The sequence below is a fragment of the Nomia melanderi genome, chromosome 3 (genome assembly GCF_051020985.1).
Source record: "Nomia melanderi isolate GNS246 chromosome 3, iyNomMela1, whole genome shotgun sequence".
Taxonomy (NCBI): Eukaryota; Metazoa; Arthropoda; class Insecta; order Hymenoptera; family Halictidae; genus Nomia; species Nomia melanderi.
This window is the reverse complement of record NC_135001.1, coordinates 18,070,749-18,094,513: the sequence shown is the minus strand read 5'-3', so window position 1 is coordinate 18,094,513 and position 23,765 is coordinate 18,070,749. Positions and strand designations below refer to the sequence as shown.

Genomic DNA, 23,765 nt, shown 5'->3' with positions numbered 1-23,765 from the left:
GTGTGCTAAACTTTAACCCTTAGCAGTCCTATGTCGAGTCACACTCGACATTCTATTTTATTGCAACCTCTACCTGTTTTAACAATTTTTTCTATATTTACTTGTCACAATTGTACCATTTAAAGGTAACATTTCAATGACTCCCAAATATTCTTGAATAAATAAATAGAGAGAGATTAATAAATAAATGAACTAACGTCGACGTGAACCTCAAAGTGAGAAACCAAGAACACTTCAGACCGCAAAGGGTTAAAAAGCGACACCACGGCTAATCAAGTATTCTTTGAACATTCCTACAATTATCTTAATTCTAAATTTTATATCGTCAGTCCTTGCCACAATAATAGTTTCACTTAAATACAAAGGAATTTAGAAAATTTCCAAATTGTTTTTTCCATTATTTTTAACCTCTCTGGTTTCTATTCGGTACAATTGCACATGGTTTTGCCTACAAACGTTGTCAATTAATCAAAGGTGTAGATGAAAGGCGTCGTAGAGATTGTATAAATACAAACCTGTTAGTATGAGTTGGAGAGCTACTGTTGTCAATAGCACTACCTCATGTCGTGAGTAGGAATAAGTAAGTAGGTTGCGTAACCCAGTGAAGGTAGAATTTTAGTCAGGGGAAACATAATCTCCCGTGTTCATCCAGTTGTTCTAGTGACAGGAGGGATACGTTTTGGGTATTCGCGTGTAATATGTCCTATTTGCTTACAAATATAGCACATTAAACTGTCAGCAAAGGAATACAGTATGTGACAAAAATAATTAAACAGGACACCCGATACGTGAACAATGATATTGAAACAAGTCTTCAATTTTATACAGCAAGCTTGATATAATATACATTTATATTATGTAACAATAGTTACATTGTCAACGGATCGAATTTTAACTACACAGTTGTATCTTTGAGAACAAAATACAGATTATTTTATACATTGTTAGATTCAAAACCCTCGCTGCAGTTTAAAGGAGTCGTTTGTATCTATAACATTTATTTGTTTATATCGACTATTTCTATGTTCAAATTGAAGTTCATTCTCATTTAAAATGTCACTTCGTCAGACGTAGTTTATTAGTCCATTGCCAACTAGTTAAAAGAATGTGCCAATTAAATAAAATTTATTTGAAACGAATTTCGTCTTATCATAAATTTATCTTATGAAAAAGTGAACAAAATTTGCATTACAGTGTAATACTTGCAGTAATGGACGTTCCATAATGGCTTTTTGACTAATTTCGAGAAACGAAAGCGTTTGTTTTTTACATTTATCAACTGCAAATGGTTTCCACATTTGTTCAGTACGTTTACTAAATGCTTTATGTTGCATAATTTGCTTCACCCAATTTATAGTTTTAGGGTATGATTATTACTTTCTATAACAACTTGAGTTAAACTTACGTATTTACTTCTTCTTTTGCAGTGCTCGTTCTTCTTATTTCAAAAAGAACGAAATGCATTCCCAAAATAAACATTCTATTACTCGAGTTTCAAGGTTGGTTTAGTACACTGGTATGATAGCAGTTATCTTGTCTTCTCCAGACATTCTCTTATAACTGAATTTAAATTAAATCATAAATTCATTTTTCTGGAGGACTGCTTGTCAGAATGTCAAAAACTTTAAACTGTGCTTATCACAGAAATTTAATTACTTCTCGTGATGTCACGTTCTTATTTTCACTTCATAATTTCGTATAAACTATTAACACGGATAAAAAACAATCTGATAAAATATCGAATATCCTTTCACCTATTGGAACGTTAATACCTCGTAGACCATTGAGTTATAAATCAATCCACATTTCCACGTCTGTCTTATAAACTGCAATTATTTCAAACAGATTTGCATTTCATTTAAAACAATTAGCAATTTCTCACTTGCTTTTAATTAATATTCTCCCCATTCCCTGCGATATGTTACATTTTAGACATCACTACTTGTATCGAATTTACATTTCCAAAACGTTAATGAAGATCATCAGAGTACTGTATAAAGGCTGCCACTCGATTAGTATAAAAGATTAACACGCGAGACACAGTAATTTGTTATAATAACAGGGGCATTAAGTTCATTACAATCTTCAAAGTAATCTACGGGTGGTAGAGCATTAGTTACGATCCCAAAGGAATCTTCCGAAATGTCGCTACGAAATGTCATAGAGGAGCCAGACAGGTGGTCCTGGTAATCCTCTTCGCCACTCTCCCTTTTCCTCTTCAGCAAACCTCGAGTCAAAGCAGAATCTACCTAGAGTCTATGTCTTCCCGTTCCAGTTACGCACAAAAGGACGAAGATCAAACAGAACTGATTTGCTAATTCGCGATACGGATGCACACATGCATTACACGTATCGATAACGAAATTGCGAAAAGCGAATACTTTAGTAAAACTAATTATATACGTGACGATAGCGTGTATTTATGTCAATTATGATATAATTGATAATATATCACCATTATATATATATATATACATTATATACCAGTGTACTAAACCAACCTTGAAACTCAAGTAATAGAATGTTTATTTTGGGAATGCATTTCGTTCTTTTTGAAATAAGAAAAACGAGCTCTGTAAAAGGAGAAGTAAATACGTAAGTTTAACTCAAGTTGTTACAGAAAATAATAATCATACTTTAAAACTATAAATTGAATGAAACAAATTATGCAATATAGAGCATTTAGTGAATGTACTGAACGAATTTGGAAACCATTTACAATTGATAAATGTAAAAAACAAATCAATATATATATTGATATAATACATCAATATATGGTGATATAATAATATATAAATACATGGTGATATAATTTCCTTAAGATAGGTTGAATTTATAGATATTCAATATTTTTGTTTGGTGTATGTATAATATAATCATATACATGTAAATAGTGATATGAACGTGAATAAATATAATTATTTAAATGAATCATTTTTCATTTGTGATTAATAATTCAAATATTTGCTTACAAGAATCATTTATTTGAGATACAACGATTACCGTGTAACATTTTCGATTGAAATAAATAAGTAAAATGTTACTTATTAATATAAAGATGTAATAATTTATTTTGCTCTTCTATGAATGAATGTTTCAAATGATTGAATTCAGGTTAATCGAGAATTTACACAATTATATGAAGGATAAAATTTTGTAATAACGAAAAAATTCTTCTTTGGAAAAAATGCCTTTAAAGGATTGTCATTAGATAGCAACAACGCATTCAATATTGAAGCTATTACCGAGGTAAACTCGTAGCATCAACGAACAAGAAACGAAAACAGTAATGGTCTTTAAAAAGAACCTATCAGTAAATTGCATAGAAAACGAAGATGCGGCGATCATGATAAAACTGAAATGACGTAAATATGTGTTTCCTCGCATCAAAGCGTTCGTGGTATTTGAAAAAAAAGCATTTGATTCTATGGCCGCAAAAGTAAACATATCTATATGCAATAACTTTAAATGAAAAATCAATGTAACTTAATGGTCGAAAAAAATAAGAGCTCCAAACATTTTAGGACGATGTTAATGTTTTATTTAATTTTCGACTCCTATTTAAATAATTTTCAGTTTTATTCGATAATGTTGAACCATAATTTAACAAATGTTGAAGATAAAGAAATAAAGTGATCGATAAAATGAAAATTATACTTCTATTATTTAGTTCTACGAAATATTCATATTTTAAATTATATTTTCTAATCGCACAAATAACGCTTAACCTTTTAAAAGTGAAGTATCCGTGTTTCTACATATTTACTGTATATATAAATATTCCTTTAACTTTGTTTCATAATTATTCGTTGGAGCAATTGAGTAAAATATACACGCATACTTTGCGTTCGGTCTTTGTAATTGTATAAATTCTCTCAATGATTTTCATTTACGCAATTATACGTTGAATTTCGTAGGTAACATGTTTTCACTTAAATCGTGTGAATGCAGACCGTTTTATTGTGCTTTTATTATAATACTTAATTCTACGAATTATTATACGTTAAAACCGAATACGATTATATTCCGGAAATTCTATAACATAAATGGGATTAACTTTAATATATGAAGTAATGGTTACTTTAATTCTGAGCGCTTCAAGCTTCTATTAGATACTCGGCTCCCTATTTGCTTTATCTCTCCAATGAAAGTTGGCGTTGTTCCGCTTAAGCGCCATTCCGAAAAGGATAAAGATCAGTTAATTTCTCCGCTAATGTTCGATCTAAATGCATATTTGCCTCATGAACGTAAGAAACAAAATTCCGGTGTAATTGTAATTACTGAAGCAAGAAGATTTACTTTATTTTTACGTCTCCGCGTTAATTACAACTTACTCGACGATTTGGTAAACGATAAGTGAACGTAGGAACGATTCGTCCTATTAAGGGGTGCTCTTTATTGCATAATGGTAGCTTGCTCAAACATTCGAGCACTCGTTTTAATTGCCACAAAATAACAACGGGTGTATCGCGACAACGAAACCAACAAGAAACTATTTGAAATAAACGAACGTACAATTGTACCTACATATTATGCTATGAACTTAGATTTATGCATGACTAATTCTGATTGTCACTATTATTTCCCACATTTTCAGTATTTCACCATTAATTGTATTATTTTGAATATCAACATTATAACAAGTTATCGCAGAAACATTCACTCACGTTCTACATTTCTGAACGTAGTTACAAATATTACAGTTTTCTCAGAAACCCTTGATATGCAGCGTAGAATATGATTGCAAGTACACATCTGCATTATATCGAATTTACTTCTAAGGAGCCAGTTCTACTGCATCACTCGAAATACATTGCAAATGCCGGACCGTTCTACTTAATGTTTATCGTTTCGTGGTTTTATATTTAAGTGCTGTATTTAATTTTCTGAATAAATATTTAGACGCTTTATTATTCGTAAACTACAGTATTTTTTAATTACTTTGTGACTTACATTGAAATAGTTTGAGCAGAAGAATAGCAATTTAATATTTGTTTGTGGATACAGAACATCCCTCCTTTAATTAATCTAAGTGTACTCCGCCATTATATACTTTGTATTACCCTTCAGGTAATCTACCACTAGTTACCACTCAAAAGAATTGCAATTTTTCACGTGGTAAAGTCATCGACTTGTTTGATAATATAAGGTGGAGTGGGGTAAGTGAACCCCAGTTTTTCGCGGACAAAAACGCGAATTTCATTTGTATCTTTCAATTCTTTAAGATAATTGTAAAAAATCCAACAACCGTGCACTTTCCCCGAAAATGGGGCATGTGCACAACTGACCAATAAAACCAATTTGGAGCCTTATATCATATGCTACGAGGCAAGAGTATAACTATTGATGTTTGCTATAAAATACTTTTCACCGCATTCGAATACGTTGTTTCGTTTTGGAGTAAAACAAATAAATAAAATAAATAAATAAATACAAAGGAACTAGTGAAATAGTCCTAATATAAAAAGATCTAAAATATATTAATAGTAATGGTACAATGTTAAATGTTAAAAAATGATACTTTTGAACAAACTTACTCCACTCTACCTTATACATATACATATGTACCACTACTTTCCTTGTCTAAATAGTCTTAGTTGTTCCTTCTCGTGTTAATGACCAGGTATATTAACCCTTGGCACTCCAGGTTGTTTTGTAATCAACAACTGCAACTAATTTTTATAGTACTCCTAGCGAAAATTAGAAATGCTACATTTCTTCGGTCCTTTATTTTTCTTAATACAAAATTTGGATGTGTGGAAAATCGAATAATTTTAGGGTAGTTTCTTTAAGATTCATTAAAAAGAAAATAAGAAGAAAATAAGAGCCCGTTTATGCACTTAGCCCACTCCACCTTACCTCTGTTTTAGTGTACGTCAAATAAAGAGTGCTGTATGATTAGCATGATTGTATGATGTATGATTAGTGTGGAGGAACTTCTCATTCTCACTTTATTATCGCGCGTTTCCCAGTAAATATAGTAATGCACTATTAAATATGATGACGCAATAAACCGATTTAGCACTCTTTGACGCCTTTCAGCTTCTGCTTTAAAGCTGTCTTTAAGAGGATTATTTCATTACTATAATGCGTTATGATACTATTGTACAATAAACAAAATTGAAACGATTTTGTTCAGGACTTTAGAAACTTAATTGCTGGTAATATCTATGCATTAATGTAATGTATTCATTATAGATTCAACGTATACATATAAGTACTCTGAACAAAATGATACTTCTAAGTCGATTCGAATTTGTATGAACTATATTTATTAATTAAAAATGAACCAATAGGTAATAGAAACATGGGACCATCCGAAACTCACTCAAATGTAAACTGATAAAATTTACCATCTTACAGAATTGAAATCTTGATGATTAAATCAAAACGAGGAAACTATTTTCTATTGGCATCCAATTATTCTGCATGACTTTGAACGTGTTAATCTTCCTTTTTCCTTTAATATGTACATTTCTTAGTTACTTTTCATAATGTACACGATTTAAATAGATCATTTTATTTATTATTTCAATAGTAAATTACAGTTTTCCTATATCGATTTATACTACAACACTATATAACTACATAAGCACTTTCATATTTATACTGTGCATAAACATATCGATATTGCATTTTTTTTCTATTTTCTCTACACTTTTGAGAGATCGTGAGATTTTCAACTAAATCAAAAATTCTCTACTTTACATATTTCCATATATAATGACTGCAATACCTTGGTTGCTTTCAAGCACGAGTTCAAAAGACTTTAGCAGGTTTATCCATTCTTAACATAAGGATTAAGATAAGAAGAATTAGGATTTAACAAGAAGTTAATTTACGTTGTTAATCTGAGTTTTAGGTAAAGTTTCTACCTGTAAGATGAATCGTGGAAGTTGATTTTCTAGCTATTTTAATACACTGACTGCTATGTTAATCACACACAGGTAACACATTTAAAAATTAGTTTTCACTATGACATATCAAACAAACTAAATTTTGTTTAACCTATGAGGTGCGAAAAGGTTAAGAGACCAGTCATGAAAAATCTCGACTTACCAGTTACTGTTTCATCGAATACATTACTCGTAGTTTGTGCAGTTTTTACAGTTTAATCAATTGAATTAAACGAACTGGCTCTCCAGTCAACATGTTGACACGTGTTACCAGCTAAACACATTTCACATTATTTCTAATATTTTTCATCGTTTCATCATAATCCACATTTTCCTACTGTATATCATTCGAAATACCTCTTCCGTTTTCATTATAAATCTTTCAGCCGTTGGAGTCACGTGAGCATAACAAACTGTTCCACGAAATGTACTGAGTGGAGCGCGTTAATGCATACCTTCTCGAAAATAAAAAATTCTCTAACTTCCACCACTGTTAAACGAGGAGTTTCAGGAATCTCTCGTGATCGTAAAACAAGTTTTAATTGCGTTACCGGTACACACTCGAAATTCATTTGAGTAAGAGGGTGCTGGGATTCTTTCTTTGGCATACTAAAATATTAGGTGCTCGAAAATATTTACTTATCCAACGCCGCCAGAGCGTGTTATAATTACGCTATGAATTTTCCGTCGAATATTTTTTGCTTGTACCGGTTGCGCCTCAGTCACTTGGAAATTAGTATGTTCAATTACCCGGTCGTGAGGCTACTCGATGTTGCGCAGAGTTCATCTCATCCAGAATAAGCTTGCGCCAGAAAACTTTTAACTTTGTTAGTTACCCGTTGATCAGAATGGTTGCACACCCTGAACTAGTTTTCACCTCGATATCATCAATAAATGAAAATACTTAAGGAACTTTTTCTGAAACTTCCCGGAATGTGCTCGTTGCACTTTGAAAAATAAATAACAGCGGAACCTTGATTAATTAAACTCTGAATATTTAATATTACTTTGCTATAACAACGCGCATGGTTATTTGAATAATGCCATCAGAGCATATTTAACACGTTGAACGCCACACGATTTCATAGAGCAAAGTACAGAGTATGGAAGAATATAGAAATGCTTTCAAATCATCATCGTTTCGTCGAGTGAACTATAGTAATTCGATTTGGTTGGGGATCACCGGCGACCCTCGTGACATTCAACGTGTTAACCCTTTGCGAACGAAGATTCTTTGAAATGTACAAATTCTCTGCAGACTCTACCAAATCAGACATCGAACGCTTAATAGAGAATAAGGAAACTGTGTACTGATTTCTTTCTGTTCGAGTAGTTAAATCGTTTGTCGCAGCTTAGCATTAAAAACAAAATCTCGACAAAATATCGACATCTGTCCGCAAAGGTTTAAATGAGATGTGCATTTGTTTAACGAACAAGAGAATTCATTCTGATCCTAAACGTTAGAAATTATTTTGCTGTTAAGAAAAAACTCATAGAAGAAATAAAATTTGATTAAAAATTAAGGAATCAAATTTTCACGTTTAAACATCTGTTGTATTTTAGTAAAAGCTGTAAAAATTGTACACATCTCTTTCAAGGAAAATGGTTCTACAAACTTGTAACATGTAATGATTGTACTTTTGTAACGTTATAGGTTCATAAACGCGTTTAAATAATATTTGAAGACAGCGAGATATCCATCGTGCACCGATTTCTGCAGATATTTTTTAGTTCATTTAGAAAACTAAGGGTTTCAAGCAAAATTCAACTCTCCTGTGTAATATATCTAACCCGGTTGGTATGGGAACCCTAAAAAAAGCTACAGTACAGATTTTAGTTTCAATTGGAAAAATGAAATATTTCCATGACACACGACGGAGTGCTCGTGGTCCTTAACACCAACGATCGCTTGACATTTCCCCGAGCGCCTACATTTATTGTATTCAAATTGTTTTATCACAAAAGTAATAATTTTAGAAGCAATATTACGTTTACAATGGTATCCTTCTCGTATGTAACATGCATTTACGGGGTATCATTTTCATCTGCAAATGAAACTATATATAGGCTGGTTCATTATTTGTAAATAACGATTCACAATATTGAAATTAAAGTATCTTCTACGCTAATGGTTTTCCATGTAATTTGATAAAACTTTTTGCAGAGAATGCTTAAATTAATCAATCGATGCATAACAAAATTGTACGGTCCATTTAAAAAACTGATACTGAAAATATTATTCTTTTAAGATACTTTATATAATATAATTCTCAATTTGGAAATAATTATATTTATAAATTTAAATAGTTTAAAAAATTCTGAATATGAGACATTGTACATATTTCATATATTTCGTAACGTCTAGTAAACTATTTTTGAGGTAACGACAGGAAATACTTCATTAATAGAAAACAATCATATCCACAGTTCAATCAATCGGAAATTTATTATTAATCTAGAATAAAACGAAATAAAAGTATTCTGTAAAACAATAACCACGTTTATTTTATTATAAATTCCTAAAATACATGTGAAATATTCGTTTAACGCAGGTCAAATGCACCTACAATATATTCCAACGAAAAACTAAAGCAAAACGAAGGCTTACACGTTTATCTGAAAAAATAAATTTGAAAGAATTAGTATGATTTTGATATCAAGATAACGTGTATATACGTCGGACGTAGTTAACTGGTTAATCCCTTGTCCTACAACGAGTGAGACTCGTGACGAAGATTTTCAACATGATTCAACAAATACATATATTACTCAGTTCATTCCACTTCAAAGTAAACATTATTCCTCTGTATTCAACTATAATCCTTAAAATGAATTATAGGCATAACATATGCTTAGAACTTTTCTCTTTTTCCAATAAATTATTAATTACAAAGTAGCCGTATCGTTCAGAGTTGAGAAAGATATCATAGGCCAAGGAGTTAAACGGTTCATTTTTGGAAACGTAAGAAAGTTGTACAACTGACAAACAGTTCTGGAGAAGAAGCATGCAGAGTAAATGTTATTTGTCTGTCCGTAGATGGACGACGAATCAAAATGTAAACAATCAACCCTTTAGTCCACTTAGACGTATGAAAACGACCACAACGCGGTAGTGGAAGCTCGCTCTCACTGAAATCGGATCTATGTCGTGTATTGACCACAGGCCGACATTCCCAAATGCCGTTGTAAACTGTCAAAGAACTTTCGGCAGAGATTTAAAAACCATTCCTCAAAGCATCCGGTTTTAAAAAGCATTAAGTATGTCTCAGGCAACAAAAGTATCCAAATGGACAGATCGTTGAAATTTCACTGATATTCGTTAGCTGGTGTTTAAATGATTTTAAACTTTAAACATCTTTTAAGAGTGAATTCCAACGGAAACGTCTCATTACCATATCATGGAAATTAATTAATTGTTCCATTACGATTTAAGATATGATTGGAAGAATTTAAGCATAGGATATTAAATTATACAAGAAGGTATATAATATATGAAAGTAAATACTTATAGATACTTGTCCTTCATTGATTGAATATCTACTTATTTTTTGTAGAAAAAGAAAATACTTAAAAACTGAGGGAAATATTTTACGGTTTTCCAATTAATAAATATAAGCCTTTATCGTCGCGTAATTATTTGTTATTGACATCAATACTGTTAAAAATTGACAGATAATAATAAAGGTAACGAAATTAATCGTTTTTAGTTCACTTCCTTTCTATGCGATCTTAAAAAAAAGGATTTTTATATGTTGATGCAATATTTATAACATTAATTTCCAGTTGTTGTTTAGTTCGTTTACTGGAATCATGTATCAAACTAGTCGCCAAATAAATCGCGTGAACTTTAAATCTTCTGTGACATCGTTTGCTGATGAGTGGAAATTAAATTGAAATTATTTCTGTGTTATTACTATTTCTTCTTAAAGTAACAATAGAATAATGAAGTAAAAAACTTCAAAACCAAATTACCGAAAGAAGGATGTTATATTATATCTGCTTTGTAAAGAAATTATTGAGTGTATCACACATTTTCAATACAATACCGTTTACACAAATAATTCTCCATAATTTCATAAATAAAATGCACGTAATTCGAAATTCAACATTTATATTAAAGATCATGATTTGTCTTAATAGTTGGTATGCAGGGGCGCTATTGTGAGCATACTTTTTCTGCATGTATATGATAAGATCGACATAGTGGTTGTGACCTCATTTTATGAAACATTCTACATAACAGATGGCGAGCAAACGATAACCAAGAAACTAACTTCTAAGTCATGTATACCATATTCCCGAATTAAGCTGGATCGTAGTTAACACTCTCTATTCACTGAACGCTTGGGCCCAAAGGCACTCCTAAACTTTGTAATTAAAATTCAAAATGCGATGATACCTCTCAGACGGAGCCGTAAACCTCGAGAAAAGCTATGACCAGCGGGTGACCATTATAGTTTGTAACAATACAGTTACCTCGGCCCCTAAATACCAGTACACATTCATATTACAAATCAAGCAAAAATATATGCATGTAGTCCCTTAATCAGTTAACTGAGAAATCTCGTTTTCATATAAAGACACTTAGCTATGCAACTTCGCTAATTTCCACAGCATTAAAAAAATAGAAAATTTAATTCTAATTGATTATCTATTTAAAATGTATTACATAACAATATGATATCTGAGTATTTCTATATATATAGTGATGTAAGTTGTTTTAAAACGCAAAATGGTACTATTGTTTTCAACGATAAATTGCTTATTTTTTCAAATAAATCTGCACATGGATAACAACATGAAAACAAAACTATAAACTTTGGATTGTCGAAAAGCAAAGTACACTGGATACAATAAAACATATCAGTCTTAGATACATATATGGAAACATATTTTGAACAAATCAGATTTATTTACAAAGGCGTGCATAGTGAATAAGTTTATATATATATAAATTTATATTATTTAAGTAAGGATTATCTTTTATTTGTCTATTTTTATTAGACAAGATAAATTTTATGAATTTCAATCATTGTAATATTCAGTGTATTAGAAGAAATTATTTTAAGCTCCATAATCATAGACCGCCATGATTTCTATGAATATTTTAAAATTTGACTTTATGAACTAAACGTTAAAAATATTTCGTTTCCATGAAGTTCTTCATTAAAATTATTAAGTGAGAATTATATTACGGCACCTACGTACTAGATTATGAAAAATTGAATTTTGGTTGTGATTTAATATTACACTTACAGCTAAATAAGAAGAACGGAAATTCTATGCAAAAAATATTGAAACGAAATAATCTGTCTGAACAAAGCTGAAGCTTTTTTCACCCTATGAACTAGAATTTTTTCATTCATAACGCATGAATTGCACTCAAACCGCCATGTGAACGCGATTTCACATGATTGGAAAGAAAAATGTTGGTAGAATCCAATCTGAAGCGAATGCTAGGAAAATCAAGACTGACAAATTCGAGAATCAAATAACGTCAACGAGAAAAATGTTTAAAAACTATTGTGGCGTTGAGCAGAAATGTATGTGAATAAAAATTAATCGACAGATGATGTTTCTTAATTTTTATTAAAATTCATGAAATGTAAAAAATCTCCATGTAAGGATGGATTTCTTGCTATGAAATGCACGATATTATTGTTTACAACGGTTTTTTAAACGTTTACAGTTTCTTGTTCAGTTTGGAACTGTATTAAAGAAAAATTTTCTACGAAAGTGTCAAGGAAAGCGACAAATATCTGATTTGTTCTTTTCAAACATACTTACGTTGCGCGAAATTCATCTTTCCTTCCTTTGCACAAAACCATTGAACCTTTTCAAAATAAATTTTTACGAATAATGAAATTTCATTCTAAAAAATATGAATTAAGAGTGGCCATTATAAAAATATTCTACACTTTTGATGTCATACAATTTCATTTTTTTCTATAGAACAGAAAGTTCCTTGTTTCAATAAGTCGCTGAAAATAATCACACTTTTATAATAGAAAGTAAATGCTCATTGGAAAAAAAGGTATTTATGAAGGTATTTTTAGTATTAGCTATGAAATACTGCTCGCCGCGTCGCTGTGAATACCGTAATAATATATTCTCTGATGTTTAATAGAAAACGTTCATTATGTATTGCGCTTAATCCGATGAAACATGGTTAAAGAGGCGTTGTTATCTCTAGATCGTGATGCTGGCAGTCTTCCGACATAGTAGCAGCCGTTATTCGTCATCTTAATGCATAACCGGAAGACTGAGCGACGCACTAGCAGCTTATAAACGACGCGATTATTCCAACCTGACCCATCCGCCATTTTCCAATGTCTCCTTCTCCCCTAATCATGCCAACTCCTTCACTGAGAAGACTGCAATGTTGGCTGCTAGTTAGCCTACTGACCTCTGTAAATACGTCCATTTAAATTTCATACGACGCAGGAGGTTCGACTAGCGAAATATCTTTCAATTTCTTTCTTTCCCTCGACATTTCGCATTTCTTATATACGTAGATCTTCGCCGGTTAACTGTGGAATTTAATTTTAAAAGTCTTTCATTGCGCACACAATGATATCAAACGAAGCGTGTGATAGTCAAACGCAGCACAAGTGCACGTATAATATATTCGAACGAAAAATTAATGCAAGACGATGAAGAATTGTACGTTTATCTGGAGAAATGAACAATTGATCGTTGAAAGAATTAGTATGATTTTGTTTTTCAGATGACGCGTATACTCGCCGAAGGCAGTTGACTGATTAAATAGCGACATATTTTCATTCTTTTTCTTTATCATGGCGTTCTTGTGTACTTGTATAGTGTTCAGTCAATGTTATTACGATTATTGTAGGTTTGACTCATAAAGCTTCATGATAATGCGAAGAATTTCTTTTATCACGTTATACCTACTATTCTTTTTGATCGCAACTGTGATATTTTAATCCTTAACACTAGAACTACCGTACCAGTCAGAATTAGTTTCAGTTTTTCTGCTTCGCAATTATTGATATCTTCAAAGCATTGAATATTCGAAATGATTTTGAAAATAAATAGTTTCACTTGAACACTATAATGAATGTCTGAAGAAACCGAAAATAATCTGTTATTACAATATTCATAGCGATTACATTTCAATCGTGTCAAATGCTCGGTAGTTCTAGCATTAAATATGGAGGTCTCACAGACCTCTATATAAAACCTCGTGAATTTTGGAACCAGCGAAATTTTCGTTATATAGTTGATCCTGTTGCTGTATAAATATATTTAAATAAGTAAAAACAAATAAATGCAGTAATTTGTTTTGTCAGTTGCTACGAAGGAGAATATTTAACATTAATTAGTAATTCTCAGACTTCCATACATAAATGTTAAACTCACATTCATACGTAACACATCTATTTTGTAGTTTTTTCCATGTTGTTTTTATATGACAATCGCGCCATGCAACGTTAAAATGTAAATAATGTTGATTTTTCGCGGATAAACGTTTATGCTATTTTATTTACTCAGGACAATATTTACATACTGAATTCTTAAGGCTCCTTCAATTTCTAAAATGAATATTTTCTGTAAAAATATCATGATTACGCAAAGAAATTTTCAGCGCAAACAATATAAAGGGATAACCATTTTGGAAACAATTCTTTAAACAAGAAAGGAATTTCGGTATATGTAGATGACTTTGTTGTCACACAAAGTAAATCATTTTGGCATCGTGGAATTTCAAATCTCGCAAATTATCAAAAAGTTATAAAAATTTCTTTAATGAAGAAATCTATATTCTTATTTACCTCTAGTGCTATGATTCCTTTCAGAACTGTATTTGATAAAATTATTTGATCGCTAATAATTTATAACAAAAAACCCTCTAAGGGTTAATGATTGATAATGATTGAATAGAAGCAACATTTTTATATATTCACAAAAAGTAAATAATGTTTAGATTTGTCGAATTCAGATCATCACGAGTCTGACACGATATTATAGGATAATTAACCCCTTGCTCTATGACTTCTTTGTCAACTCTAATCAATACGACTACTTGGATCATTCTTAATTTATTATAAAAAGAGAAAAATTTTAGGCATATACCTATGTTTCTCTTTAAGTATAATTATCGATCACAGTAGAGTAATATTTAGTTTGAATTCGAATGAACTGAGTAATATTTGTCCGTTGAATTTTTGAAAATCTTCATCGCGAGTCTAGCATGTTATAAGGCAAGGGATTAGCGAAGGTACATGATGCAAAATTCAGAAGCACTTATACGTACTCCGAATACATTAAAAGAAGGAGGGAATAAGCTGTTCGCTTTGATTTGTGGAACTATAGGAATCGGTCTATTGCATGATCTTTTATGTTTTTGCCTTTCAGGAAGGGAATGTCAGGACAATTTATGGTGTAGGTAAAGGGCACGGGGAAAGAACTTACTTCTTTACATTCCCATGAATTATCTTTTCACATTTGGTTCCTGTCAGCCGGGGAAGTTTAATATTTGAAGCGTTCTTGAATAAATGAACTTCTTAAAACTAACCGTGAGAGTGACAAATACCGGATACTTGACAAATGCTACAAATTCTCAAGACACGGTCGAATCGAACAGAAAGTTTTCGAGTAAAATCCAAATTTTTGTTTCATTGAATTAATCATTTCTATTTTTAAACTTGTACAGTTAATAGACACGTTTAACATTATTTTATATTAAATACATGGCTGATTTCAATTATATTGGGTACAATGTACATAGGATTCTTCATTCCGTATACTTTCGCGTTTCGTGAATAATTTCAGAATATTCAGAATGTGCGGAATGACCAAAAAGTCTTTCGCATTCAATAGAGCTGGCTCGCGTGTTTGAAAAAGTTCTGGGATAATAAATTCATGTGATTGCTTTCATATTGCATTAATTTAATACCTCTAAATTTCATTTTCATAAATGTATAATGCTCTTCCCGGTGTGGTACGTTTTCAGTCTTATAGATTCTCATAATTCATTTAGTACCGCCAATTTGAACGGTCTTACGTATAAATGAAAAATGAGAGGATGGAGATTTCGTAAAATGTGTGAAATTAGCTGAAACAGCTGGGGATCATATTAGTAAGCCTCAAAGCATCTGGCGCAAAAGGTACGTCTGTTATAATAAAAGACTGAATTTACGGAAAGTAATTTCACAGAACATTGTACAAAATATATATGTATTGAAATGAAACATCACAGATTTTATGATTATAAGCCATAAAACCAAGCTATTTCTAATAATAATGTTGGTTATATATACATATTTTATATACATATAAAATTATTATACCGTGTCAAAGAAAATGTGCATTCATGCGGCCATAACTCCGACCGACAACGAACTGAAAAATGTTTCCAACAGCCTTTTCAAAAGTTAAATTCAAAATGTTTGCAATTCATATATTTCCACAAGAGGGATAATTTACATACTAACAAAATCTGTGAACAAAGCTTCTTAGAAATACAGGCCATTAAAAAGTTGCGAAAGCGAATTGCGTTAACATCTCTGCCAGAAGAATTTCGCGCAAATTTATTCAATTCCTCCGTTAGAATATTTTCATTGTTCTGTTTAACGTCTTCCGAGGAAGTCGAGCTTCCGTAATCTTTCGTCGCCGGTCCCCCTCGAAAGGGATCCCGTCTGTTTTCGAATAAAGGCAATTAACGTTTTACACTAAAGAACGCTGTCAATTTATAATGAGAACAGCTTACGGGGAGTAATTTTTCCCGTCAGCCCCGGTGTCCTCGGGTAAAAGAATCTTATTGTCCGAAGACGAATAACGGGTAGAGGAGATGACCCTTTGACAGATTTCCACGGTTTTCTTGACATTTTATCTCGGTTTAATTGAAGTCCATTACTTAATACCCGGCCGCTGATATTTTAAAACGTAACTGAAGCTTTCTCGACGCGGATAGATATTACTGGAGGCACTTGGCGGCAAAAAGAAATCTAGAGCATAGACATCCAGTAAGGTTGTTTAACCCGTTGACCTCGTTAACCGTTCACGAAAAAGTTAAGTGAATTTCTCTCTGTTCCATCCCCTTTCTGCCACCGCCCTCTCGCGTCCGCCCACGCCGCCGACCAACCTACGCTTTTCTCTTTCTTATATCCGACTATCTCGAGTTTCAAGGGTCTCCCGCGTTCATGACCGAATCAGTTAGTTAATTAATTAGCAAAATTACACGAAAGCAGAAGAGACGTACATTTGTCTGAAGTGGACCGGTCAATTTTATCGTATATATATACTTACACGCATATATATAATTCTGTTCTAATGAATCAGCCGGAGTAGCTTCAACGAAGTTTTCCGGTGTAAAGAGTCGAAAGGATCGATTTCATTTTTTACGTTTTTTCGGTCACCGTTTTGTTAAGAATATATTCTCAAAGGGATTTTACATTACTTGTAAAATTGTGAATGTTATGTGGATTTGGAGGATTCAACGTCGCTAGCGGATTAATTGTTGTAAACCAGTTTCTTCTGTTTTGATACTGTAGTAGTGTGATAAATAATAATACTATTAATAATTTGTGTCATCTGTATTCTAGGATTTGGACTTATATTTCGGAAATTTCTCGCGTAATCGATTCGATTTTATTTAACTGAATTTTGTATGGAGTTAGTGTGGTATCATTTCTTGTATGGAAAATTGAGTGTTTGCATGAAGCTGTAGCAAGGATTTCAAAACTTTGGAAGTGGAAAAGTGTGAAATGAAATTTCAAGTGTAATGGAGAGAGGATAGAAACTGATACTAGTTTTCTATGGTGATGGAGAAACTAACAATAGGTGAAGGAATTTTTATAATCAAAAAACATTGTTGTTGCTTTGATATTTTTAGGAAGAGGAACATGTAATTGAACAGTAGATTAAAATGACTAATATAGATGCCTGTGCGTTTAAAACTAGTTTGCGAAGCATAGAAGTGTAGTGTTTCGCTCGATACTTATTTCTGCTATTTTAAACATTTATTTAACATACTTATTACTACAATTAAAGCTGGAATTACCCTTATTCCTCCGAACCTTCTATTCTCTCTAACAAATTGGAATGAAAAATGAATTAAACTTACGTCTTCATTTTTAATTGGTTATAATTTTAACAAATCCTTTTTTCAGAATATCATCTCAGTCTTAATCTTGAATCGCTTGAATACTTAAGAAAAGGAACCTTTATTCATTTTTAATGAACTGAAAAGTCATAAGATGATAGATGATCAATATAATCTCGACCGAGAGAAATTTCATAGGAGTAAAAACAAACGATCACAGATAGCACGTCCTTTCAAAAATACTAGAAATTCATTTCACCTATATAAAAGATTCAAACGTATAAGTCCACATGAAATTTCTCTAAAAGAATTTCAGAAATTACTATAAAAAGAGCGCTCCGAAACTGGCAAACTTCCTTAGCCCTTAACGATAATTGTTCGTGGCACTGTTTCCCCCGAAGCCGCTAATTAGGAAATGAGATACGAAGAGTAAGAGTGCGGTCTCAATGGAATCCGATAAGGTTCAAGTGTTTGCCCTCTTGAGAACGCTGGCGCGTCGATCTTCCTAACTCCGATCGGCTGATCCTCCCAATCCGGATTTACGGAGATCTATAAATTGCATATCTTTGAATATCTTTACCAATGATGGCTCGACTTCATCATTAACCTAAATGGCCGGAGCATTCACCTCGGCGGAACCGCAGTTCCCGTTGATTTCCATGTGTGCTTCAAACTCGATCGCTCCTTATCATGCTCCAGGAATGTGCTTCCGATCGGATTTATACCGGATTTAACAAAATGAAGGAAGATATTTCCAATACCGACTTCAAATTTACGAAGAAAAAAATATACGGCGTTCTCATCTACTTTAGTTATCGACTCTTCTATCGATACCATATTGTTATTTTTAATATGGTGAATTTTTTACTACAATCGTCCCCCATTTACGCGATACTTTCTTTTATGCGAGCGAAACGAAAATTCACGTTTCTTTTCTGCAATGCCATTATTATTATTTTCTTGTTAAACTATGCGAAATAAATAGAGTAGACCATGGCGAATAATCACAAAATCAATCAGATCGTTTCACGTACCCTGTACCCTGCTAAATCTTGAACAACGCAGGCTAGAGTTGCTTCCCTTCCGACTGCCGTTGTCACATTGGCGATGGGTCTCTTGAAATTTGGATCTGAAAATAAAAGAAATATAATGATTATTTCTTTATGAAGATTACATTAATTTTCCGGGATCGATTTTATTTCAAATTATATTCACTTTAACCCCGTACAATATCATATCAAATTCGTAGCGAAGATTTCGAAGAAGATTTAACAGATATATACACTATCAAACTTTTAAAGCTCAGATTAAGATTCCTTTTTTCATTGATTATTGGCAACAAGTAGTTATTTCCAGGATAGTTATGAAAGAGATCATATAACAAGAGTAACTTTATTTAATTGATTTACTCACTCTTCTGTAACGCATGTAAAGATACATTTTTCTCGACATTTGATAAGAGTAATTTATTGTGTAGGCAACGAATAGGCTATTTTAAAAACACTATGGATAAATGGTACTTTCAGCTGTCGATAAATTAGCATAGGAATTGGGGTCCTAGGAGTTAATTTATTGGTACTCCAACTTTTGGCGAAGACATGCACTTATGGTGCCCGTGGCGCCCTACTCGATAGTGATAGACGTGTTATTGGCGTTCGGCGGTTAATCTGATACATTTATGTAAAATTTCGAGCAAGGTTGAGAGGGAGATAACAATCTAACGTAAACATGGTATGATATATTCAATAAATAGTGGGAAAAATACAAGAACTGTTAGTGAAACTTCTCTAAACGCACGGTGTAACATCTCTAACAAGGAAAGGTGTCAAACCCAGAAATTCAAAAAATTATAAAACTTTGTGTGTAAGTAGAATAAGTCAAGCTTAATACATTGTAATTTTTCTTTCGTGCCGAATTTCACTTTGAAGGGATGAAACTACCCCTTAAAAAATGCAAAGTTTTCTTAAAAAATAAAATTGTAAAAAATTCTTCAGATAAACATGTAATTCTTCTGTTTTGCTCTGGTTTTTCATTAACCCTTTGCGGGCGAAAATTCTTCGAAACATGCAAAACCTTCAATATATAAAGCTAAATTACATATCAATTGCTTAATTAATAGAAGAAGAGGAAACTACGGTCTGATCTCTTGCTGTTCAGCTAATTAAATCATTTGTTCGCGAATTGGTCTTCCAAATATGAATATCCTAGTTGCATTCGTCCTGCGTTTGACAATTACGCATTTCATTTTCTGATTTAACTGTGCGCAAAACGAAAGATTTTTTAAACTAAATTCCACAATTAATAGGTTAATAATATTTCACAAGCTGTAGAGGGTCTTTAAAATAATATTAAAAAAAGGACACTTCGTTGAAGACTTTTCTTATCGCATGCGCGAGTGTGCATTAGTTAGTTCTGTATGTAATTATTTGTAGAAAATATTTTCTAAAATAATTGATCATAATAGAAACGTATGGATGAAAATACAGACATGCATTACATTCGATCCGCTGTGTCAGAAAAGCTTACGCATGTATTAAGTTTCGTTTGCCGTGTCCATTTTACGAGTGTTTGACAGATTTAACATCACGTAACGTGTTTGTTACCATCACCAACTCACGAATCCAGGATAGTTCACTGTCGCAACAGTAGGGTGAAAATGACCCAGCTTCGGTGAGCGGAGGCTAATTCAGTCACGCAAAGTGAATACCGCGTATGAAATATGTTTGCAGTAACAAGGTGATATTATCTGTACAATGCGTCGATTCAACAATCACTACGAATCATTCGTTTCATTCGTCATTCGCTACATTAATTTTTATGATACATTCTACAATTTAAAAGTAATAGAAAATGTGTTTGTGTATTTTGAAAACTACTGAAATGAAATCGAACTGAAAATTGGTTGAAGTACATATGATATAAAAATACGGGTTACGTAATTCAATTCGGTACTTTCACAGATTGTGTTTATTAATTCCCAGCAACCAATTGAACTAAAGAATTTCCGACAGCTGATTAAACGTTTCATAAATTGCTATACACGCAATTTCGATCTGTACGAAAGTAATTTATAGTAAAACGGAGTGCAAAATGTCCTATTAAAAGTTATCGCATGTAATTTAAGCGTGATAGACGTCGATTACTATATCCATTGATACGAATTAAAACAGTGCAGATGAGAGCATTTTAATTAAGCAGAGAGTTACCGATTGAATCGGATGTTCATATACTATCGAGCTCAATCTATAGCGGTTTCGTTTCAAGTAAACTAATTAAGTATAAATTTATATCAGAACATCTCGTTGTTATTAACACGGTTCGTTATATATATAAAAGTGTCAATGAACTTGTGCAAGTTCTAAATGAAAGCTCTAAAAAAAGATGAGTCTAAACGAAAAAATAAATTGATATTTAGAAGAAGAGATGCTTGTTTGAAAATTCATTTTCAAGCAATCGATAATAACACTTTTGTGACAATTAAGCATATTGGTTTTTTCGTGATGAACGACATTTAAATTTCATCAAAATTTTATATATAAATAAACTGAATAATTTATACATACCTATTGCCTTTTCATAAATAAGAATTATATTAACAGTTCGCTGACGCGTACGTGTAACAGGTTAATGCTATGGGGGTTGCCAATGACCTTCAACCAAATCGAATTACTATAGTTCACTGAGTAACAGAATGATTATTTGAAAACTTTTTGTATATTATAAGTAATGCTATTTAATGCGGTGATATTCAGCAAGATAAACGTCTAATAATAATAACGCAACTCAATTAAATAATTTTATAAAATAGCTTCATTAAATAATTTTTCATTGCCTGTATTTTGCTATGTGAAATCCTGCAGTGTTCAACGTGTTCACTAATCAAAACATTTTTTTAACCAAAATATGCACGTACAAAAGACTATACTGAAGCGTCAATTGCAGGTGTTTATACAATTTTGCATAGAGACAAAGCATAGTAATGAGTAAAAATATTAGTTGTGTGGTGCTTTCTCTGCCACCCGATATTTGCGTTTAAGTAATAAATGCCATTCCTAAAATTGAAAATAGAAAACCTCTTACGTCACTACCTCGGAAATTATTTATAAAAGAAAAATTTTTCCTTTTTGTTTTAAATAGACTTCTTCCGCTGAAAATTGTATGATAAGATTGATATACCGTTCAGAAACACATAAATCCATGATCTGAACAATGTTCAAAATAAATAGTTCATTTAAAAAATATTTTAATGAATAATGCATTAATAAAAGTAAATTGAACGTTTTATGTTTTACATTACAATGAATATCTTTATTCTTCTCAATTAATTGTTATTTTTAAATTAAGAAATCTCCATTCCAAAATTTCATAATATTTGATTTATTAGCTGAAAATTAGTAAAAATAAGTTTCGTCGTAACATTTCAAATGAGATCACTTTATAAGAACAGAAATAAGCAATCGAGCTTTGTTGCACGATAATACCCTGGCTTACCACGCAGCGGCCGTATCCACTTTTTTGGTATTTAGAATTCTTTGTTGCATTTACAGTTATGTTATTGCCTTTTCTTTCCACAGGTGAAAATCCCCGTGGGAAATAAACGTTATGACAACATTCTACGTCTATAAAAATAAGTATGTTAGAAGGTATTCTACAAAAATACTTAGAGGCAACGTTGACTCTGAAAATTGCTGTATCAGCGAGGAATAAATGCATTTCGAATAAAACAGAATATTTTTTCGCAAAATATACTTTTCTTTTGATACGTTGAAATATATTACAATATACTCTAACGAGAAACTACAGCAAAACAAAGAAGAATTACACGTTTATCTTCCGTTTCAAGATGCCGTGTTAACTCGTCGAACGTAGTTAACCGGTTCAATTAAAAACTACGAAAATTAGACCTCATAATGCACACTGAATCATGTGACGTTCCGTTAAAAGTTTCGAAAATTTCTATTTCCACGGAAATCTAAGTTCCTCCCATGAAAGGGATAAATTGGAAATCCTTACGTTTCCTCGCGGTTGCGTTAGAATTTCCATTTACCGGGGCGGAATAAAAATCAACGGATATAAGAACGATAGATGAAGGTAGATTCCAAGATATATTTTCGAGAATTGCAACTTAAAACGACGCCGGAGTCGCTAACCATTTCGAAGCAGCCGATCCATCAAACCCTCCTAGATCGAGACTCTTAATACGCTCGCATTTCCCGCGAGGGCTGCCCCTTGCCCGTATGCACCCTCGATAGATAGGCACGTACGATGGAATTATGGTTCCCCTATGCTCCCATTACTAAGCCATCTATGTTCTGCGTTATATGCGCCGCACCTTTTCTCCCTTTTCCGCCCTTAACGACACCCTCCGCCATTTCATGTTCTCCGCAAATTATCCCGTGCGTAACTGGCCGTGCATTCGCGAGGGACGCCAATGATCCTTGACCGATGACACTTTTTTTTCTAATGCATAATTACAAATGTTCTGGGTCAGCTATTGGTTTATTCATATCGAGATTGTATCGGATGCAAAAACGAAAGAAGGGTGTGGAGAACAAACCGAAAGATTAGAATATGGAATGAAGGAGAAATCTCCGTAAAGGCTGAAGGGATTTTGATACTATTATACGGGATATCCTAACCGAAATAGGCCACTCGAATGCTTTTTTTTTCTTTTAGTTTTAGTATGATAATCGTGGCTCAGATGCTTGAACGGCTTCGAAATAGAAACGTTCTGTAAATAGAAATTTTTTCAGGTCGAAGCACAACATCGAGGATACGGTACCGTTTTGTAAAGAAGCATTTAT

The 23,765-nt window shown here is 32.4% G+C and overlaps 1 protein-coding gene across 2 annotated transcripts in view; it reads right to left on the bottom strand.

Annotated features, from left to right (window-relative positions):
- The window catches only part of LOC116429242 (neurotrimin), a 434,797-nt gene that overhangs the window by 116,490 nt on the left and 294,542 nt on the right, over positions 1-23,765 (bottom strand). For both annotated transcript variants that reach the window (XR_004235452.2, XM_031981978.2), the window contains exon 2: positions 18,996-19,090. Coding sequence is in view for 1 of the 2 variants with exons in the window: in XM_031981978.2 (XP_031837838.1) it covers positions 18,996-19,090 (95 nt within the window). In the remaining variant the exon portion in view is untranslated. The remainder of the gene's footprint in view (positions 1-18,995; positions 19,091-23,765) is intronic.